Source organism: Monodon monoceros, unplaced genomic scaffold (assembly GCF_005190385.1).
Source record: "Monodon monoceros isolate NGI ecotype Baffin Bay Population unplaced genomic scaffold, NGI_Narwhal_1 Super_Scaffold_13, whole genome shotgun sequence".
Classification (NCBI taxonomy): domain Eukaryota; kingdom Metazoa; phylum Chordata; class Mammalia; order Artiodactyla; family Monodontidae; genus Monodon; species Monodon monoceros.
Window position 1 is genome coordinate 77,360,003 of NW_021703769.1, and position 22,780 is coordinate 77,382,782.

Genomic DNA, 22,780 nt, shown 5'->3' on the forward strand with positions numbered 1-22,780 from the left:
TAAACAAGACAGAGGGTAAAATAGTATATCAGACGGTGCTGAATGCTCTGGAGAAAAATATATTGGGGGAGGGGGATACAGAGTGTGTGTGTGGGATTGCATACTGCAGTCTTAGGGTGGCCAAGAAAGGCTGAATTGAGAAGATAACATTTGAGTAAAGACCTGAAGGAGGTGAGGGAGTGAGCAATGTAAATACATGTATGCAGAATGGATGATCCAGGTAGAGGGACCTACAGTGCAAAGAGTTTTACTGGGTGTTTTCAGATGAGCAAGGAGGCCAGCGTAGTTGGAGCAGAGACAGCAAAGGGTAGATTGCCGGTGGTGAGGTCAGAGAATTAATGGGAGGAGGTAGACGGTTGGGGCATTGCAGGTCTCTGTAGCTTTTACTTTGAATGCACTGCTTTGAATGCAAGTTGCCCAAGGTAGAGGTCTGGGCCGCTCATCTCAGCACCCAGCTCATCTAGCACAGGGCTTTCACCTAGAAAATGTCAAGGTGAGATCTCTTTAAAGAGAAGTATGTCAACAGAGGGCATTTGTGCAGGCTTCGGGGAATAGTTGGCAGGTGCCCATTTTGACCAGTCTCTTACACAGAGAGAACTTCAGTGGGAGACAGGTGGGGAATGTAGGGCCAGGTGGACAAATGTGAGCGGGAAACAGGAGGATCACTGGGTCTTCAGGGGATGGCCCGAAGAAGCTGGCGACTGGCAGGGTGGGCTGGAGGAGAGATGGGTGCAGGAGGCTAAAGCAGCTGGGAGGAGCAGGGGGCTGTGGAGTAGAGAAACTAGAGGCAAGAGACCTTGGGGTGGGAGTGGGGTGCTGGCCAGGACTTGGACAAGGGTGAGAGAGAAGTGAGACATAAATGTCTGGTGACGTGTGCCTAGACCAGGGGGCCCTATGAACAGAACTGGAGAATTCTAGAGAGCTGGCCTCTCTCACAACACTTAACATGCTCTGCCTCGAGTTTTATTTTCCTCTTGCTTTCCTTATCCTCGCCCAAAGGGCAGGGAGTGTGTCTTACTCATCTTTGTGTCACCCAGTGTCCACTGCTGCAGGGCATATAGCAGGTGCTCAGATAGTTCTTTGGTTCAGTTATTTTGGATCAGTGGCTTTGAGAAACAGACATGCCACCTTTGATCCCGTTATTTCTAGAATCGTCCTTCCCTCCACATGCTAGTTCAGCTCTTCCACTCCTCAAATGCTTATCGAGCCATGATGTTGGTGGATTATGAAAGGGCGAACAGTTATAGAGGCTATGTCAAGTTCAGGGTTAGCTAGACATTTCTCTGGGCACACAGAAGAAAATTCCTCTAGAGCTGAAAGAAGTAGCTGCTACCAAGCAATGCAAACTGTCACTTACTTCCTTTATGTTTCCTGAAGCGGTTGCTCCAGGACCCTCTCTGCATACTGCAAGCATCAATAAATGCCTAGGGTGCTGTGGGAAGACTAGGGAGCTGCACTGAAGGTTGAACATTCACCCAAACATCTACTGAGCATCTACAGTGTCTGTGGACACAGGACTTAGAGCAATTGCACCTACTGTATTCTCAAAGTTCAACTTCAAGGTCATTTTTCCCCAGATGCCTCTAGACACCCCTCATCTAGATTAGGGTTGTCATAGCACCTTGTACAATACCTCTCTTAGCCTAGCGTTTATAAAATGGCATTTTATTTTTATTATTATTTTAAAAATTTATTTATTTCTATTTATTTATTTTTGGCTGCGTTGGGTCTTTGGTGCTGAGCGTGGGCTTTCTCTAGTTGCGGCGAGCAGGGGCTACTCTTTGTTGGGGTGCATGGGCTTCTCATTGTGGTAGCTTCTCTTGTTGCAGAGCACGGGCTTTAGGCACGCAGGCTTCAGTAGTTGTGGCACACGGGCTCAGTAGTTGTGGCGCACGGGCTTAGTTGCTCCAGGGCATGTGGGATCTTCCCGGACCAGGGCTAGAACCCGTGTCCCCTGCGTTGGCAGGCGGATTCTTAATCACTGCGCCACCAGGGAAGTCCCCTAAAATGACATTTTAAATGCCTGTTTTCTGGTCTGCATGTTCTACTAAACTGGAAGCTCTTTGAAAGCAAAACCCCAGATTTTGTCCTCAGCACTGAGCATGGAGTCTGCACAACGCAGGCATCATATAATCACCAATTGCTGAATTAAATGAGACAGTAATGTAGAGCAGGGGTCCCCAACCACAGGGCCATGGACCAGTACTGGTCCTCTGCCTGTTAGGAACTGTGCTGCACAGCAGGAGGTGAGCAGGGCGGGCGAGCGGGTGAAGCTTCATCTGCCGCTCCCCATCGCTCGCATTACCGCCTGAACCATCAACCCCCACCCCCGCCCCCGCCCCGGAAAAATTGTCTTCTATGAAACCAGTCCCTGGTGCCAAAAAGGTTGGGGACTGCTGATGTAGTGTCAAGGATGCACTAGGTGGCACCCCAGGATATCAGAGGAAGACCTGTCGTAGTTCAAACGGGATGTTGGAAGAGTTAAGTGGTCATTAGGTGAAGAGACAGAATTCCAGGTGGGGAACAGATGTGTGCAAACGTTGGAAGGCATACTAAAGTGTGAAATTCTCTGTAGTTGGAGCACAATGGTGTTATCTGGGGAGCCAGGGCCCCAGACAGGAGCGGCAGCAGGACAGGATGGTGCAGACCCTCAGTAACGTTAGGGTCAAGCCCATAAAATATAGGTTATGGCGGCAGCCCTGTCCAGAGGATTAAGATGCTCCCCTGGGAAAGAGCCTCCCACCACACGCTGCACACAGCATGTGCCACCAGCTCGCCCGCTTACCCTGGCCTGCTTGGAAGCTTACTGTACTCGGGGACGCCCCGGGTGGGATGACCAGGGCGGGGCACGTTGGGTGGGACGCCCGGGGTGGGGCACCTGAGACTGGGCGCGCAGGCGCGCTGATGCCTCGAGCCCCGTGGGGAGGGCGGGTGCGCGCGCTTCCTCGCGCACGCGCGCACGGAGGGGGCGACGGCCGCGGTGACGCTGTTTGCGCCGGGCGGGCGGCGGCGCGTGAGGCGCGCAATTCCCGGTGCCTTGGGAGCAGTGCCCCGGCCCCCGCCGTTCCCACTGACGCCATGTCGGGCCGGTCTGTCCGGGCGGAGACCCGCAGCCGGGCCAAGGATGACATCAAGAAGGTGATGGCGGCCATCGAGAAAGTGCGGAAATGGTGAGGGGCCAGGGCCGAGGGTGCTGGAGGGGGACGCCGGCCCAGGCCCAGAGCGGCGGTGAACTGGCGTGTGGGGTGGGAGCCGACCGGCGGGCGCTTGGGGGAAGGGGGAGCGGAGAAGGCGGGAGGAGGGTGCCGCTCGCGTCGGCGTGAGGTCAGAGGGCGCGCCAGCCGCAACCAATCAGCGGGTCGCCCGGCCCGCGGGTCCGCCCACCTGCCCTAGGGCAGCGCGGCGCCCGGGGGAGCTGCGGGCGTTTGGCGGCGCTCGGTCAATGGGACCTGGTTCGCACGCCGGTCCTCGCGCGGGCCTCGTCCCGGCGCCCGCCTGCCTCGGGAGCCTTTTGCGTTCTGAACTGTCCCGTATAATAGCTAACAATCTCTGAGAATTTCCCGTTGGCCAGACTGAGCGCTCTACGTATGAAGTCTAAGTTAGGTGAGAGCTTCTCGGCAAACCTGCATGCCACGGGACCAAGTGGTTATTGGAATTAAAAGCCCTGTGTTTCGCCTAATATGGACCCACACGAGCGAGCTGGGTAGGCATTTTCTCTTGATGGACTGGGAGCTGTTAGTAGAGGAGTCAGGATCTACCCTTCGTTTGGAAACGGCTCCTGTAGCGTTCGTTGCAGGCGCTGGTTGACCGCCTATTTTGTACCAGAAACAGTGATGCGTTATCACCTTCAATTTTCACAGCCAACTGTTTGCGCCAACTTCTTGAGTACTTTTCTCTAGCTGATTACTACTAATAATTTTAAAGTCCGGGTAGGTGTTAGCTCCCTCCAGGAAGCCTTCTCCAAGTTCTCCTGCCCTTCACTCTCCACTCCCTTTATTATTATTTTTTAAATTAATTTATTTATTTTTGGCTGTGTTGGGTCTTCGTTGCTGCGCGGGTGCTTTTCTCTAGTTGCAGCGAGCGGGGGCTACTCTTCCTTGCGGTGCGTGGGCTTCTCATTGCGGTGGGTGGGCTTCTCATTGCGGTGGCTTCTCTTGTTGTGGCTCACGGGCTCTAGGCGCGCCGGCTTTAGTAGTTGTGGCCCACGGGCTTAGTTGCTCGTGGCATGTGGGATCTTCCCCCACCAGGGCTCGAACCATGTCCCCTGCATTGGCAGGCGGATTCTTAACCACTGCGCCACCAGGGAAGTCCCTCCACTCCCTTTAGGGTCATTACCTTGGACTTTATTTTCGTGTTTATTTGTCCGTTTCTCTACAAGATCAAGTTCCTTAACTCTTTATCAATAAGGGCTTGATATATAGTTGGACTCATAAATACTAGTTAAATAATTAATGATTTTTCCCCTCCAAATCTCATCCTTCTAGGTTTTTTTGGGAAACCTAAAAATGGGCATACCTTTCTCTTCTGGCCATCTCCGTCCTCACCTGCAGCCTAGGGCAGATGAGCATATTCTCTCACCCAGAACTCTTGTACCAACTTCCCTATGATCTGCCTGCTTCAGGACTGGCTCATTCCCCAGTCCATTCATCACATTGTATTTTTCTCAAGGGTGAATCTTCTAGCACTCCTCTGCTTAGGAAATAATGCTTCATTGATCTCTTCTTGCTCTTAGGATAAAGACCAAAGATGATCCTTCTTGCCCCACCAGACTGGTTCAAACTGCCCTCTTTCCCAAGATGCTGGCCATCTTTCAGTTGGGGCCACACTTCTGTTTCTGCTACCTGGTGTCCTTCCTCTACCCTCTCCTCCCCCTTGCCTAGTTAACTCCTAGTTCTGCTCTCCAGTTGCTTCCTCAAGGACACCTTTCAAGATCCCCAGTCTAAATCAGGTCCCCTACTGGAACTTTCCACAATTGTATTAGGTCGAAGCATAAGATATCGCCTGTATTTGCCTTTTTAACCAGCAGAAGCGGCAGTTTGATATGGTTAAACCTAGTGATTAGGTTTCTAACTGTGAGATGAGTTGTGTGATGTCTGTTTCCAGTTGGAATTTTGGGTCTGTGAGGGTCAGGACTGTGCATCATGTTCCCTGTGTGCCCAAGACTTAGCATAGGGTCTTGAATATTAAATATTTTTGAGTAAATGAGGAATAAATGAGTGGCTTGTCCAGGAATTAATTCCAGTTGCCTAAGTCTTTAGTTCATTCTTCTTTCTGTTACATCATAGCCTCTACCTTTCTGTGATGTTACCATTTGCTGAATAGCATCACCAATAGCAGCAGTAACAGCAGTTACTTTTTTTGCTTTTTTGTCCTCAAATTGGGATGCGAAACTTACAGAAGTCATACTCCAGACTCCCCAACTCTGGCCGTTCATAATCTACACTCTTATTCAACAATGTCACTTGCCTTTCCCTCCCCAGGTATGTGCGGGGTGGGGAGAACAACTACTCATTTTTTAAGGCTCATCTCAAAAGTAACCTCTTGTAAAATGAAACCTTAAAGCAGTCTTTCCATGGCGACTTGGCCTTCACCTCTTCCAGAAGCCAGTGTGAGGCTCAGGTCTGTTAGTTGGAAGCATCCTGTCCTGCTCCTGTGATTATTTTTAAATAGCATCGTGTTTCAATCCAGAGTTCCACAGGAGTCATAGGAGTTCTGCCTTCCGTGGGATATCCTGATCTTACTCTTTCAGCCTTCTTCCTTGCCACCTTCACGTGTTACAATGCTTTCTTTACTTATCTTTTCATTGCTATGAGTTCCCAAGAGAGGGACCCTATCTTATATATCCTTTGTCTCCTATTGGGCCTTGTATATTAGGGCTCTATAAATATCAGTGGAATTGAATTAATTTTGGGGAAATAAAGAAGTTTATGCCAGATAGATACCTGAGTTTGAAAATGTGCTGATACTCTATACTGCTGTAGGCTGTGAGGAACAAAAGGTTTTGGTACACTGTACATGAGCAAAGGTGGCAAGTAGAGGGTTCAGAGCCAAAGGCATTTGATAGCAAAGTGTTTCTGGAAGGGATGATTTTGTCCTGAAAGGTAAGGTATGATTTGACGGAGAGGAAGTTTAGAAAGCACTTAAGATTGAAGGAATGATCTACTGAGAAGTGGGAAAGCACAGTTATGATCAGAAAATCTATTTTATTGTTTATCAGTTCTAAGAAGTGTCTTTGTTTTAGGGAGAAAAAGTGGGTGACTGTGGGTGACACGTCCCTTAGGATATTTAAGTGGGTTCCCGTGACAGACAACAAGGAGGTAAGTGTGGAAGAAAATCGAAACAACAAAAAGGTAACGTTTTCTTTCTTTCTTTGATTGCCTCTTAATTATAATGGAATGTATTTTCCCAGAATTGAGTTGAAAATACTTCAAGGCATCCTCTGTCATTGGTCCACGCAAAGCCTCTTATTTTATTATTCCCCCCCCTTTATTCCCTTTCCTTAACCCATTCCTCTTTTCCAGGGCTTGACAAACTACAGCCCAGGCCTGCTCCCTGTGATTCAATATAGTTTTATTTGAACACACCTATGCCTGTTTGTTTCCTTATTTGTGGCTGCTTTTGAGTTGTAATGGCAGAGCTGAGTAATTGCCATAACACCTAATGGCCTGCAAAGCCCAAGATATTTATTATCTGGCCCTGTAAGAAAAAGTTTGTGGACTCCTGCTGCCCACTGTAGTTTATTACATCATGTGTTTAATATGTATATATGCCTTTCTAATTCCTCTTCCATGGGTTTATTTGGACACCTGTATATTCTTTTTCTTTTAATTTTTGTCTGCATTGGGTCTTCGTTGCTGCGCACGGGCTTTCTCTAGTTGCGGTGAGCGGGGGCTACTCTTCGTTGCGGTGCGCGGGCTTCTCACTGCGGTGGCTTCTCCTGTTGTGGAGCACGGGCTCTAGGTGCGCAGGCTTCAGTAGTTGTGGTGTGCGGGCTCTAGGGTGAGCAGGCTTTAGTAGCTGTGGTGCGCGGGTTCAGCGGCCGTGGCTCACGGGCTCCAGAGCGCAGGCCCAATAGTTGTGGCACATGGGCCCATTTGCTCCGCGGCATGTGGGATCTTCCCAGACCAGGGATGGAACCCGTGTCGCCTGCATTGGCAGGCGTATTCTTAACCACTGCGCCACCAGGGAAGTTCTGGACACCTGTATATTCTTGAAAAATACATAGCGTTTCATATTTGTATTTTTTAAAAATTTGCATCTATATATAGCATTGTGCTATAAACCTCTATTCTCTTTTTGTTTTTGAGAACTCTGCATGTTTCTGTAATTGTAAATAAAATTATTATCATTACTCTTGCATTGTATTCTCTTATGTGCAGTGACCACATTTATCTATACATTCCCTGAGTGATAAACACCCAGATTTCTCCAACTCTTTTTTTCCTGATTGTTTTGAAAAGATCTGAAATATAAAACACGTACAGAGGGGCTTCCCTGGTGGTGCGGTGGTTGAGAGTCTGCCTGCCAATGCAGGGGATGCAGGTTTGTGCCCCGGTCCGGGAGGATCCCGCATGCCGCGGAGCGGCAGGGCCCATGAGCCATGGCCACTGGGCCTGCACGTCCGGAGCCTGTGCTCCGCAACGGGAGAGGCCGCAACAGAGAGAGGCCCGCGTACCGCAAAAAAAACAAACAAAAAACAAACAAAAAAATAAAACACGTACAGAAAAGTATCTAAAACATATGTAGTATATAGTGAAAAAATATAAAGCTAATACCCTTGTAAAAACCACCTAGGTCAAAAAATAGACATTGCCAGCTCCCCCAGAAGGCTCTGTAACTCTTCCCAGCATCCCCCTCCCTCCCCTGTAGAGGAAATCACTCTCCTACTTTTGCTTTTACGATCACTTCTTTAGTCATTTGTAAACATTTTTTACTTTATATAAGCAGCATCATGAAATATCTATTTTTGTATGCCTTGCTTTTTTTGCCTAGTGTTATGTTTGTAAAATCATCCATGTTGTATTTGGAGCTGTTTGTTCCTTTTCATTGCTGTATGGAGGTTTTTTTGTTTTTGTTTTTAATTTAATTTAATTTTTATTTTTGGCTGCATCGGGTCTTAGTTGCGGCATGCGGGATGTTCGTTGAGGCATGCAGGACCTTTCGTTGCGGCGTGCGGGCTTCTCTCTAGTTGTGGCTCGTGGGTTTTCTCTTCTCTTGTTGTGGCATACGTGCTCTAGTTGAGGTGCGTGAGCTCAGTAGTGTGGCATGCGGGCTTAGTTGCCCCGTGGTATGTGGGATCTTAGTTCCCTGACCAGGGATGGAACCCATGTCCCCTGCATTGTAAGGCGGATTCTTTGCCACTGGACCACCAGGGAAGTCCCTGTATGGAGTTTTATTATAGGACTGTACCATAATTTATCTTTCTGATTCTCCTGTAGATGAATATTTGGGTTGTTCCCCGTTTGGGATAATAGGAACAATGTTCCTGTGACATTCTTATTCAGTATATGGGTCAACACGTGCATGGGTTTTCCTAGGATATATTCCTAGGAGTAGAATAGCTAAGTCTTAGGATATGTGTATTTTGACCTACACTAGCGAATACCAAACTAGTTTCCAAAGTGATTGTACCAGTATATATTCTTTTTTTTTTTTTTTTTTTTTTTTTGCGGTACGCGGGCCTCTCACTGTTGTGGTGTCTCCCATTGCGGAGCACAGGCTCCGGACGCGCAGGCTCAGCGGCCATGGCTCACGGGCCCAGCCGCTGCGCGGCATGTGGGATCTTCCCGGACCGGGGCACAAACCCGTGTCCCCTGCATCGGCAGGCGGACTCTCAACCTCTGCGCCACCAGGGAAGCCCGACCAGTATATATTCTTAACAGCAATATGAGTTCTCACTGCTCCAAATCCTCATCAACAGTTGGTATAGTTAGACTTAATGTATTAAAATATCTCATTGTGGTTTTAATTCGGTGATTAATGATGTAATTACTAATGAGATGGAGAATCTTTTCAACATCCTTTTGGATTTCCTCTTTTAAGAAGTTCCTATTTAAGTCTGTTTGGCCGTGGTCTTTTTCTTAGGACTTGTAGGGATTCTCTGTGTTGTGGACACATACTCTTTATTGATTAAATACTATCTGTACCTTTTTCCATTCCATGGCTTGTCTTTACACTCTGTTTATGCAGGCTCGAGTAACAGAAGTTTTTTGTTTTTGTTTTTTAATTTTATTTTTGGCTGCATTGGGTCTTCATTGCTGTGAGCAGGGGCTACTCTTTGTTGTGGTGCGTGGGCTTCTCCTTGTGGTGGCTTCCCTTGTTGCAGAGCACGGGCTCAGTATTTGTGGCTCACAGGCTCTAGAGCGCAGGCCCAGTAGATGTGGTACATGGGCTTAGTTGCTCCGCCGCATGTGGGATCTGCCTGGACCAGGAATCGAACCTGTGTCCCCTGCATTGGCAGGGGGATCCTTAACCACTGTGCCACCAGGGAAGTCCCGAGTAACAAGTTTTTAATTTTAATATAGACAAAATAATCTTTTCCTTTATAATTAGTGCATTTAAACTTTTTTTTTTTTTTTTTGCTGTACGCGGGCCTCTCACTGTTGTGGCCTCTCCCGTTGCGGAGCACAGACTCTGGACACGCAGGCTCAGCGGCCATGGCTCATGGGCCCAGCCGCTCTGCGGCATGTGGGATCTTCCCGGACCAGGGCACGAACCTGTGTCCCCTGCATCGGCAGGTGGACTCTCAACCACTGCACCACCAGGGAAGCCCTATAATTAGTGCTTTTAAATGTCTTAAATCTGTTCCTTCTTTGAGGTCACAAAGGTATATTCTTCCATATAATCTTCTACAGTCTTGTTATCCTGTTCCCATTTATAACACACCTGGAGTTGATTTTCGTGTATTTTGAAGTAGGGGCCCAATTTCATTTTTTTCCATGTGGGTATGCATTTGTCCCACCACTTGAAAAGACTGTTTTCCTCCTGCTCTGTAGAACCAACTTTGTCATATTCCAAGTGTCCAAATGTGGGTCTGTTTGTGTGTGTTGCCTCCAGCTTTTTTTGGTAGCACAGATGACTCTGGTGGATATCCCTTAAACCATTGTCCTTGAGGACTTGTGGGAGGTTTTCTCTGGATTAGATGCCCAGGAGTGAGATTTCTCTGTTACTGGCTGTACATACATGATTGTTTTTACTAAATGCTGGCTGTCAGATCTCTCTCCTGAATAGCTGCACCCGGATGGTTAGTACACTTCCCCAGTTGTGCTGCAGGGCTCCCGTTTCCCACATCTTCAGCAACATCTGATATTATCTAACTCCTAATTCCTAAATCCTGCCAATCTGATAGACATAAAGTGGTATCTCTTTGTTTATTTTGCATTTCTCTGAACACTAGGGAGGTTGACAATTTTATCTCTTCAGATTTACTTTTTATTCATTTAGATTTCCTCTTTTCTGATTTCTTTTTTTTTTGCCCTGAGGCTTGTGGGATCTTAGTTCCTCAACCAGGGATTTAACCCAGACCCTCGGGCAGTGAAAGCACAGAGTCCTAACCACTGGACTGCCAGGAAATTCCCCTCTGATTTCTTGTATTTTCCTTGTTCTTGTATTGGGTTTCCTCTTTACTTTTCTGATTTGCATGGCTTCTTTGATTGATATTCTAGATATTCTAGAAGACACCCTGTCTTCTTTTGACTTGTGTTTCCCCAGTATGTCTTGTAATTCTGTTTTTCCCCGTTTTACATTTTTCTGCTTATTGGGCATATTGGGATTAGGTTTAGCTGTGGGTGACAGAAAACTCAAAGTAGTAATGGTTTTAAAAAGTTTTAGTTTATTCTTAGAGGAACAGAAATATGCAGTCTAGGACTGGTGTGGCACTTCCACTCTAAGAGTCCCCAGGGACCCAGGTTTCTTGCAACCTTTCTGTTCCTTTTTTTTAAAAAATAAATTTATTTATTTATTTTTGGCTGCATTGGGTGTTCGTTGCTGTGCGTGGGCTTTCTCTAGTTGTGGAGAGAGGGGGCTACTCTTCGTTGCGGTGTCGGGCTTCTCATTGCGGTGGCTTCTCTTGTTGCAGAGCATGGGCTCTAGGCCCACGGGCTTCAGTAGTTGCGGCGCGTGGGCTTAGTTGCTTCGCAGCATGTGGGATCTTCCCAGACCAGGGCTCGAACCTGTGTCCCCTGCGTTGGCAGGTAGATTCTTAACCACTGCGTCACCAGGGAAGTCCCACCTTTTTTTTTTTTTTAATAATTTATATTTAAGAGAGTAATGGTTCTCTATTCATTTTACTTTATTTCTATTGTAAAATACACATATCATAAAATTTACCATCTTAACCGTTTTTTTTTTTTTTTTTTTTTTTTTGCGGTACACGGGCCTCTCACTGTTGTGGCCTCTCCAGTTGCAGAGCACAGGCTCTGGACGCACAGGCCCAGCGGCCATGGCTCACGGGCCCAGCCGCTCGGCGGCATGTGGGATCTTCCCGGACCGGGGCACGAACCTGCGTCCCCTGCATCGTCAGGCGGACTCCCAACCACTGTGCCACCAGGGAAGCCCCCCATCTTAACCGTTTTTTAAGTGTACAGTTCAGTAGTGTTGAATACATTCACTTTGTTGTGTAATCCATCTCCAGAGCTCTTTATCTTGCAGAGGTAAACTCTATACGCATTAAACAATTGCCCATTTTCCTCTGCTTCATGTTTGACCTTGTATCCAAGTTTGAGCTCCAGCCATCATTCAACACATTCAAGTTCAAGGCAGCAAGAGAGTGGAAGGATGGGCAAATGGTATTTTCATGAATTTAAGGAGTTTCCTAGAAGTCTCCTCAGGACATGTATACTAACTATGTGTGTTCATAATAGCTGTGGCACATTTAGGGGCCGGAAAGGCCGTGAAAATGTCACCATCTAAACGCTCTACTTATATGGACAAGGATTTCTGCCATGATACACTTTCTTTTTTCTCTTCACCTCATGATGACTAGACAAATTTTCTTCTGATTTGAAAGTTCCACATTTTATTTTCAATTTTTTTATTGGCTATCTCTAACCTAATAAGACTTATACTTACTATTTTTCTGTATCAGTGTATAAAGCTTATAAAAATCTGTGTTTCCCCTCTGAGCCTGAACACATTTTTAACCACCCCTGGTCTCTACCCCCACTTTCATTCCTGCCCTCTCCTTAGTTTTCAGTGGAATTTCAGGTCAGATATTCTGTTCAGATATTTCTGTTTTTACAGACATTTCTTGTTTTAGTCATTGCTTAATTAGACAAAGTAAACATTACTAATTATTTACTAACCCTTTGTACCTATTTATTATTGCTTTCTCTTAGATTCATTTCTTTTCTTGCTGGAATACACCCTTCAAGAGTTTTGCCAAAGAGGGCTTGTGTGGAGAAAACTTTCTGAAAATATCTTTGTTTTACTTTCATGTTTAATTGATCATTTTACCTGTATATGAAATTCTAGGTTAAAAATTATTTTCTTTCAACATTTTGAAACTATTACTCAATTGTCGTGCTTCTAGTTTTCTGTTGAGAAATCTGATGTCAGTCTAATTCTTGATTTCTTTGTAGGTGATTCTTTTATATTCCTGGAAACTTTTAGAATTTCTTCTGTTTGACCTGGAACTTCTGTAAGAATATCCTGTAATGTGGACATCTAGCTTCATTTCTTAACTTTTAGTTTGTTTCATCTCTTTATTCTGTCCTCATATATTCTGACTTCTCAACCCAGTTTTTTTTTTTTTTTGCCTTTTTTTAAAAAAAATTTTATTTATTTATTTATGGCTGTGTTGGCTCTTCGTTTCTGTGCCAGGGCTTTCTCTTGTTGCGGCTGGTGGGAGCCACTCCTCATTGCGGTGCACGCGCCTCTCACTATCGCGGCCTCTCTTGTTGCGGAGCACAGGCTCCAGACGCGCAGGCTCAGTAATTGTAGCTCATGGGGCTAGTTGCTCCGCAGCATGTGGGATCTTCCCAGACCAGGGCTCGAACCCGTGTCCCCTGCATTGGCAGGCAGAGATTCTCAACCACTGCGCCACCAGGGAAGCCCCTCAACCCAGTTTTTGCTCATTAATCTTTTCTTCAGCTCTATTTCTGCTAATAAACTCGTTCACTTAATTGTTTTTTCTTTTTTTTCCACGCTGTGCAGCTGGCTTGTGGGATCTTAATTCCCTTCCCAGGGATCAAACCTGGGCCCCAGGCAGCGGAAGTCCTAACCACTGGATTGCCAGGGAATTCCCTCATTCACTTAATTTTTATTTTGAACGAGTTTATTATTCTTACCAAATTTCCTTTGTTGTTGGTTGTTCAAAACAACTTTCCAGTGTCATCCTTATTTTTCTGAGGAGATTTGCTATGTTTTATTTCAATTCTTCTGTCCCACTGGCCTGCTTCTTCTGGTATAGCTTGTTCTGTTTATTGTCTTTCATGGTGCTTGTTTTCCTCCAGTGTCTGGTTAGTTTTTTCTGTGCACTCATCTTTTATTCCTTTTGACTCTGAGCTGCATTGGCTAGAAATGTGTAACCGAGGCTTTGTGTTCCCTCCTCTAAATGGATTTAGGGGATGGGATTAGCCTCAGGGTTCAGCCTTTCCCTTTTCCCCTCTCATCTTCCCCTGCCTCCCAGGGAACTCCCTAGTACCAGTCTTCCACTTGCTGCCTTTATCTGGGAGCAGCCGTCCTTGTCCGGCCCAAGGACCTGGTGGGTGAAAGTTAGGGGGGGCTCTGGAATCACCCTTTGTTTTTCATCTAACCCTGGCTCTGGTGATGCCAACACCCATAAGGGCCAAAGGTCAGGCCGCTAGATCTCTTGGGTAGTGTGTACATGTGGAGGAAGGACACTGCCAGCAACCCCCTCCCCATTTCTCATATATAAGACACTGGCCCTTTCCTATTTCAAGTTCTCCTGCCCAGGACTCAGTTCCTTTTGTCTCTCCGAAGGGCTTCTTACAGTGTTTGTGTTGGTTTCTGAGCTGGGCCCTGAGGTCCATCGGTTTATCTACCTTCCAGTGGTCCATGGTAGTGTTCCATCTCCTAAGGTACTAGCATAGACCAGTTAGGTTAGGAAAACTAGAAAATGACCAAACTGGTAAAGAGAAAAATGTGAAGGACATAAGGGAGTGGGGCACTGCTGATGGGAGAGTAAATTGGGACAAACTTTCTACAGGTGAAGTTGATCACATATGTATACTTAAAAGCTTAATTAACCAGATGGTGGGAATCCTTTCACAGTGTATATGTATATCAAATTAACCCAGGGTATGCTTTAAATATCTTACAATTTTATTTGTCAGTTATACCTCAGTAAAGCTGAGGGGGAAAAAGCTTTCAGAATATTTATGCCTTTGATCTAGAAGTTTTATCTCTAGAAATTTATCCTCAGGACATAATCATGATGTGTACAAGGTACATCTATAGTGTTGAGCATCCCAATATTATTGTTCGTGGTATTTAAAAATTGCAAGCAAAATGAAGATCTTATTGTAGAGAATTCATTAAGTTATTGTGCACCTGTTATTGTAAAGCTTTGTAACCATTATAAAAGATGGTATAGAAGATTATTCAATGGCACAGAAAAAAGTTTTTTTTTTTTTAGGAAGTTGCATATTTTATTATTAAACTGTTTCTTATTTTCCTGCAAGGCTGTTGCTTCACTGTATAAAAATAGCACCAGCAAACACAGTATATTGCAAAATTAAGATAGTAATGTTCTTAATTGGACACTATACAACTAACAGACTTTCCTCCACTGCCATTTATTTCCAGTGGCGATTTCATTGAGTCTTTTGACCTAAATCCAGGGATGGCTGGAAGCAAGTTACTATATGTGTATTATATATATATATAGAGAGAGAGAGAGAGAGAGAGAGAGAAAGATAACAGTGTTATCCTTGAATTACATAATTTTTATAACTAGTTTTACCACAGATAATTTCAGGAACTCTGAGTATTATAACTGGAGACTAGCCTAAAAATCATAGGGTGCTGTGAAAAAGGTGCAGAGCGTTTATCAGGAATCATGAGGAAGTTAAGGGGTATTTTCTCCAGGCAACATTGTTGAAAGTCGTTTCTTTTGCTAAAAGTTGCCTTTTTTTTTTTTTTTTGCGGTACGCGGGCCTCTCACTGCTGTGGCCTCTCCCGTTGGGGAGCACAGGCTGCAGACGCACAGGCTCAGCGGCCATGGCTCACGGGCCCAGCCGCTCCGCGCGGCATGTGGGATCTTCCCGGACCGGGGCATGAACCCGCGTCCCCTGCATCGGCAGGCGGACTCTCAACCACTGCGCCACCAGGGAAGCCCTAAAAGTTGCTTTTTAAAAATCTATCCACCACTAATTTAAGACAGCTACACTAGATTAAGTTGCTTCAAACTAGTTTATTTAGGGGTTCCATTTTCACTCCTCAATAGATTTTATGTATTTCTCATATGCTTCCTCACTCATTAGTTCATCTAGTTCTGAAGGCTTACTGAGTGTCATCTTGATCAGCCAGCCATCTTCATAACAAGATTTGTTGACAAGTCCTGGATTTTCTGCTAGAGCTTCATGCTTTTCTGTTACATCTCCTGATAGAGGAGAGTGGAGTTCACTCGCAGCTTTCACACTTTCCAAAGCACCAAATTCTTCGTTTGTTCAGTTTTGTCCCAACTTCAGGCAGACTACAGTAAACAACATCTCCCAAAGCTTCCTGTGCAAAATTGCTGATTCCCACTGTTCCAACATCATTTTCCGTTGTTACCCATTCATGTTTGTTTGTGAACTTACAACCCGACAGCAGAGTGGGTCCGGTGAGCAGCGCCCAGTCGGTGCCCGCCTGCAGTCCCCAGGGCCGCAGTGGGCAGGGCGTGTTGGGCACAGAGGCGGCGCGCAGGCTGCAGACCGTGGCCCACACGCTCCGCACCACTCGCAGCGCCATGTTCGCAGAGAAAAATGTTTTTAATATGGTGAATGGGGGAGGGGGAGCAAGTTATAATGCTGAATCATGAGCCATTTTCATACAGATGTATGTTGTATCGGTTGTCTCGGGTCGTACAGGCGATTTTCATTTCTTTTTCTGTATTTTCAGAATTTCTTATAGTGAATGCATATTTTATGTGAGCCCAGAATCATTAAAATAAAGATAAATGAGAGATCAGAAAAACAATGATGATAAAGCCAAGTGTTGGCATGGGTGCCGTGATGCTCATACTCCAAATATATTGCCAACCTCCTTGTAGAGAGTGGTGAGTGAGCCACAGTATATTTTAAGAAAAATATGTTTAGTTTATACTTTTTGATCTAGAAGGAATTTTTTTTGTGAATTTAGTCACATAATCCAGGAAAAAGTGGAAGTTGAGCATTGTGGGTTTATTCCTACTAGCAATAAACAAAAACAGTCCTAAATCAGGTAAAGCTAAATGTCCACTAGTTGAGTAGTGACTAAGTGATTATGATATCTGGAATATTGTGCAGCTAGTAAAAATCATGTTTATGTAGCCTCTGCAGTAAAATGGTAAAGTGTAATTACATTAAAATTATGTCTGTATATGAAAAAATGAAGGGAAGGACTGCATGTATGTGTACAGTTGATTTATTGCCGAGCTAGTATTGAGAGTATTAAGAAACACTAAGTTGTATTACTAGTACGATGCACGTACAATAAATAGGCAAGTATAAAAAGTATGAATTAGTAAATTTGAGATTATTCGGGTTTGAACTTTTGGCTCTTGGTATGCTCTCATTTGCAAATGCTTGGACTGATGATTTCCTGTCCTGTGGATTATTTCCTTGTTTGTTGCAAGCTAGTGCTTACCTTCCCACTGCGGTTCCCCCACATGTGTGACCTGCATCCTGCTTGAAGGCAAAGGTGGACATGGGAGATCATTTTGAGTGGATGTGGTGGATTGGTGAGGAATAGAGCTAGCAGGGGCCCCTTGTCCCGTCACTGCTTGCATTACATATAAAGTGACTCCTTCCTTTGTCCAGTCAGAGGTCCTTTCTTCTTTCACTTTTTTTTTCTTCCCTACTGTGCTACTAAAACAGGGATCTTTCTCAAATGGGTATTTTGTGTTTCTCACCCATGCATGTAGGGAAGGACTGGATAGAGCATTCTCATCAGGGCAGAAAGCAGAAGAGTCCTACAGGGAGCTCTAGTGGAAGACATGTATCTGCCTCTCACTTGCGATTCATGATATTAGCGCTGGAAGGGTCCATTTTACTGACAGAGACACTGAGGCCTGGGGACACCTTGTCCAGGATCCTGTTATTCCTCGGGTCCTGGATTCTGAAACCGCTGTTGTTCCTCCTGTTCCTAATCCAGACCTCTCTGGTGTCTCAGCACCTTCTCTCTCTCTGTGAGTCTTCTGCTTGGCTCTGTCATATTCCTCTTTTTTTCCTTTTCTAGAAAGAAAAGTCAAAATCGAACAGTTCAGCAGCCCGGGAACCTAATGGCTTTCCCTCTGATGCCTCAGCCAATTCCTCTCTCCTTCTTGAATTCCAGGGTGAGTTGCATCCATATGTCTTCCTTGCAGGAAAATGAAAATTTAGATGACCCATTAATAATCAGAAGAATAGTCTGTGTGTCATTTCAGTGCCTACTGTTTTGCTGGTATCTTCCTGGGCACTTTATGGAAGCCTTTTCATTTAAACCTCACAATAACCCTGCAAGAGAGACCACAGTCTCCTCACTTTCCAGTTACGGAAACTGAGGCTCAGAGAGGTGAGGTTACATATCTAAAGTCACATCACTTGTAGGTGGCAGACCCCATGGTGGGTCCCGGTTTTCTGGATCAGAAGCTCTTTTCTTTAGACTGTGTATTTGATGAGAGTGCCTCAGAGGAGGACCCCCCCCCCCCCCATGCCGGGGCATCTACCCATCTACCCTTAGCCCAAGCTCTGCCTCCTAAACCAGTCTTCGGTAGACGTCCTGCCTGAGTCAGCACTACATTCATAACATTACCTTTTATACCTGTGTGGCAGCTACTGTTTATGAAGCACTTTCACTTCAGTTTCTCATTGTTATCTTTACATTAGCCTGTGATATAAACCAGGCAGTTATCGTCATCCCTATTTCAGAAAACTGATGCTTGGAGAAGAAAAGTATTTGCCTAAGCAGAAGAGTGACAGAGCTTTATTCTTTTTTGTGATAAAATGCTACTTCCATTTTAGTATAGAAGGTGGTGGTCATTGTAGGATAAAGACTAGAAAGGGCTTACAATTTTCTCTTCGGAACTAGACTGGGAGTGACCAGGTATCCCCTCCTCACTTCTCCCCCAACCCCTGCAAGGTCAGTGTGGTACAGGAAGAGAATACAAGGGAAATGTTCTCTAGCTGTGTGAGATGTTCCATCATAAAGCTCTGGGAGACAATGGGAGGCTCCATTTCCTCAGTCTGGGCACTATCTTATCCTTTTTGTTCATTGAACATTTAACTGAACTCCTACTATGTGCCAGGTACTGTGTACTGCACTGGAGATTCAAGGACCAGTAAGCCACAGAGCCTGCCTGCACAGAGTGTAATGGAGGGAGACTGGTGTGTAATATAGTAAATGCAGGTGTGCACAGGAAACAGCAGGAGCATAAAAGAGAGGGTGGTCATTTCCACCCAAGGGAGCCTGGGACACGAGGCTCTGTGGAGGAGGTGATGCCTGAGCTGAATGTTGGCATGTCTAGGGGCTTTGCAGGAAGACCGGAAAGAGCATATCATAGCAGACACTGGTACTTGAAGCTGCTCTTAGGTTAGAGTCCAGTTTGGCAGGAGCCAGGGTACATGGGGAAGAACAGCAGGTGGTGAGCCTGGAGATCAGAAGGGAGTTTGTAGGTTGGGATAGGGCCATCTCGTGGGCAGTGGGGAGCCGACAAGGGTTTAGAAAGATCACTCTGGCAGTGGTATGAGGTCCAGTGGGGGTGCCTGAGACTGCAGGAAGGGCAGTTGGGTAGCTGTGGCTGGAGGCCAGGCGAGAGATCATGAGGGCTGAGCTGAGGCCACGGGAGAGGAAGGAATGGGCACAGGCCGAGTCAGGGCAGTGGGTGGGGCAGATTTGGTGACTGGCTGCTGGAGGTCAGGGAGAGGAAGGCCCTGCTGACTCTGTATTTTTAACTTAGGTGGTGACTTTAAGCCTTCAGACAGCGCTTCCCAGGTGGGATCCCACGGTCCTTGAGGCGGTGAGATGGAGCCTAGGCAGGTGCAAGGGCCCGAGCTGACCACCTCCAGACACTATCACCCTCCTTCAGACAGCCGAGAATAGCAGACAGACTCTCATTTTCTACACCTCTTGTATTGTGAGAAAGGTTGAGAGGCACAGATGTGTTCCTCCCTTCACTGGACAGTGGGAAAATACCAGGTCCCAGCTATAAGTGGTGGATAATAAAGAAGGGATTAATAAGCATATCTTGACCTTCCTGAAATATAAATGTTGCATAAACTTAAAGATTCTGCCTGCATCTTGTGGTGCTTAGAATATGTGTCATAAGATAGAACAGGCTTAAATTAATCAATTTAGACTCTTGTTGGTAAGTTGCAGTGCACAGAAGCCCCGAGAATGTCTGCCTTTGGTTCAGGGGCTGTTTACAGCCGTGATCATTGTGTGCCTGGCTGTGTCCACGCTGTCTGCAGAGACACCAGGCCCTTGGCTCTGTACTGAATTACTCTCAAAAGTGACCACCCTCAGCTGTTGCCTTTGTCATGTTTGGTTTTCAGATGAAAACAGCAACCAGAGTTCCGTGTCTGATGTCTATCAGCTCAAGGTGGACAGCAGCACCAACTCGAGCCCCAGCCCCCAGCAGAGCGAGTCCCTGAGCCCAGCGCACACCTCCGACTTCCGCACAGATGACTCTCAGCCCCCCACCCTGGGCCAGGAGATCCTTGAGGGTGAGTCTCTGTTGGCCCCAGTGAGCGTCTTGGAGGGGCCTTGCTCTTGCTCTTGATGTTTCTCTTCTTTAGAGTCACAGGTTAGAGAAGTTGCCCCAGAGCTGGCAGCTTCAAGCCGTTTGTCAATTGTTTGAGACTATTTTGGGAATGGTTTTATTTTCCCCTTTCACAGAATGAAGAAAGAAAACAGCAACACAACTGAGCACCAGGCTCTCTGTAAGGAAGGCACTTTTCATATTTGATGCCTGGTATGATTCTCTCAAAAACCCCATGAAATGGCAGCTGTTATCTCCATTTTACAGATGAGGAAGTAGTCTTAGAAAAGTTCAATTGCTTGGCCATGATCACACAGCTAGTAACTTGTGGAACTGTGTGTCTCATTTCATTCCTTCTAACTTCGGAGCTCGTGCTCTTTGCACTAGACGCTGCGAACTTCTTCTTATAATGTATATTGATTCTGCGGCCTGTGTTGCCCCTTCACCAAGGCGTCTCCACATAGCTTGCAGGAGCACTCCCCCAGCTTGGGGCAGAGATCCCACAGGGGTCTCCTGCCTCGGGAGGCCCTGCAGCTACGCGACCTTGCTTTTGCAGAGCCCTCCCTGCCCGCCTCAGAAGTTGCTGATGAACCTCCCACCCTCACGAAGGAAGAACCAGTTCCATCAGAGACACAGGTAGGGAGGTGCTTTGGGTTTCCCAGTTTCTAAGAAAAAAGTGAGGGCTCTGTTAATGTGCACTGGCTCTATAGCACGGGATGTGCTGTAGTTGGGAAGGCAGCACGGACGCTGGGCTCCAGGTTATAAGGTAGGGGAAGAGGTTTGGTTATCTGTGAGACAGTGGGGGATGGACTTCCGGGTTGTAATTAGGGTAGAAGGGGAGGTCTGGTTCAGAAGGATGGCCCTGTGATTCCATGCTCTGGCTGCTTCTAGATTGCTGAGGAAGAGGAAGACTCAGGTGCGCCTCCCCTGAAACGCTTCTGTGTGGACCAGCCCGCAGTGCCGCAGACAGCGTCAGAAAGCTAGCGCCACCCTGGCACCCTGCGCCTCCTGGCCCCAGGCCTCTCTTGCATTCTGGTTCTGGCTGTGCTGTGCTGCTGGGCTAAGGGCAAGCACTGGGCTCCAGAGCCTGCACATAGGAGCCTTCTGGGCCGGAAGGCTGACATAGGGCCGGGGGTCGCAACGTCATCTTCCCGCCCCTGGCACCTGTGTCTGCTTGATCCTGAGAAGAGGAGCACTCCTGTCCTTTTCGCACCCCAAGTAGGCTGGAGCATCGGCCACTCCAGGGTTCATCTGTCACCTCCAGGTAGCAGTCTCTGCTCCGGAACCTCTGGACTGAGCTGCTGGTGCTTCTACAAGAGGAAAGAGATGTGGAAGGCATCCTCTAGAGAAGAGAGTGCCTAGGGCTTACTTGAATTGAATGGAGACTGTAGATTCATGGACTTTCGCATAGGGCTAGGGGCCCTGTAGGCTGCTGTTGGAGAATGCCTGAGTAGACTCCGGAGGCAAGGGAAGGGCTTCGCTCCATGAGAGGGTGGAAAAGTCCATATAGAGTTCTTGCTATCCTGGCACTTCTGCCCATTCCTGAGGTTATCCTGCCTCTCATGGGCTCTCTGGCTGCTGACAGTCCTTTGTCCCCCACTGTAACCATCCCCTTTCCCCAACATATGCGCGCGCGCGCGTGCACACGCGCGCGCACACACACACACACACACACACACACACACACACACACACGCACGTGCAGCTTTTGTTGTTTCCACCTGGACATTTCATTCCAGCATCCCCTGCCTCCCGCCACGGTCCCCAGCACTCTTGCCGCAAACTCTGCCCCAGCGAGAATTTGAGGTTCTGACAACAGCACCCATTCCCACAGTACTCCTTCAGCTCAGACTTTCTAGAAAGTTCCCTTTTCTTTGAAATCTGCATGTTTAATTGAACCTCGTGATTTTATTTTTTGTTTCAAAAAAGTTTAAGAAAATGGAAATGGGCAACAGTGAGTGAAGACATATTTTAGCACCGAATAGAATATTTTTAAAATTAAACTATTTGAAATATGTCTTGTTGGTAGCTGAGTGCTTCATTCTTGAAGGTTGTGGAGGGCAGGGGCTGGGGGGCGTGGTGGCTGAGTGCTAGCGAAGTCACTGTGGGCTGGGCCCTGCCAATTGTCTTCACTCCCACAGAGTGACTTTCTGATGAAAATGATTTGGAGACTCCATTTGAAGTTGTCATGTACTTGGAATTATACTTCTGTCCCTGCCTACACCAAATGAAAACCTGTGTACACTGTACAGCTCCAGGTCCTTAGGAGGCTGACTTTTGTTCTTTAACTTTTGTTTTATTATGGTAAAATACACAACCATAAAACGTACCATTTTTAACCATTTTAAAGTGCACAGTTCAGTGGCACTAAGTACATTCACAGCATTGCACAGTCATCACCACTGTCTAGCTCCAAACATTTTCATCACTTCAAACAGAAACCCATACCCTTTAAGCCCTTTAAGCCCTCACTCCCCGTTTGCCCCTCCCCCGAAGGCCCTGGCTATCACAAGTCTGCTTTTTGTCCATGGGTTCCTTTTTGCTCCCGATTCCAAAGGAAAACAGTAGAGTCATGGTGGAAAAGAATTCTACATTCTATATCTCCAAGAATTTCATTTCCTGGACTTCCCTGGTGGCGCAGTGGTTAGGACGCCACGCTCCCAATGCAGGGGGCCCGGGTTCGGTCCCTGGTCAGGGAACTAGATCCCACATGCCGCAGCTAAGAGTTCACATGCCACAACTAAGGAGCCCACGTGCCACAACTAAGGAGCCCACGTGCCACAACTTAAGGAGCTGGCGCAACTAAAATAAATATTAAAAAAAATTTCATTTCCATATTCCCTAAAGCGATTCCTCTCATGTCTCTTAGGGGCTCCAGGTGTCATGGATGAAACTAGAATC

At 46.5% G+C, this 22,780-nt stretch overlaps 1 protein-coding gene and 1 pseudogene across 2 annotated transcripts; one reads left to right on the forward strand and one right to left on the reverse strand.

Annotated features, from left to right (window-relative positions):
* Positions 1–2,952: 2,952 nt before the first annotated feature.
* Positions 2,953–22,094, forward strand: BCL7B (BAF chromatin remodeling complex subunit BCL7B). Of its 2 annotated transcripts, none has more exons than XM_029221807.1 (6): positions 2,953–3,170; positions 6,242–6,317; positions 17,380–17,476; positions 19,674–19,844; positions 20,436–20,515; positions 20,771–22,094. In XM_029221807.1, the coding sequence occupies exons 1-6, from the start codon at positions 3,079–3,081 to the stop codon at positions 20,861–20,863; spliced, it is 609 nt and encodes a 202-aa protein (XP_029077640.1). In that variant the 5' UTR covers positions 2,953–3,078; the 3' UTR covers positions 20,864–22,094. The 2 variants fall into 2 exon arrangements, with proteins under 2 accessions (XP_029077640.1, XP_029077641.1); XM_029221808.1 differs by lacking the exon at positions 2,953–3,170 and adding an exon at positions 3,470–3,703.
* LOC114894779 lies at positions 15,326–17,385 on the reverse strand (annotated as a pseudogene).
* Positions 22,095–22,780: the final 686 nt, after the last annotated feature.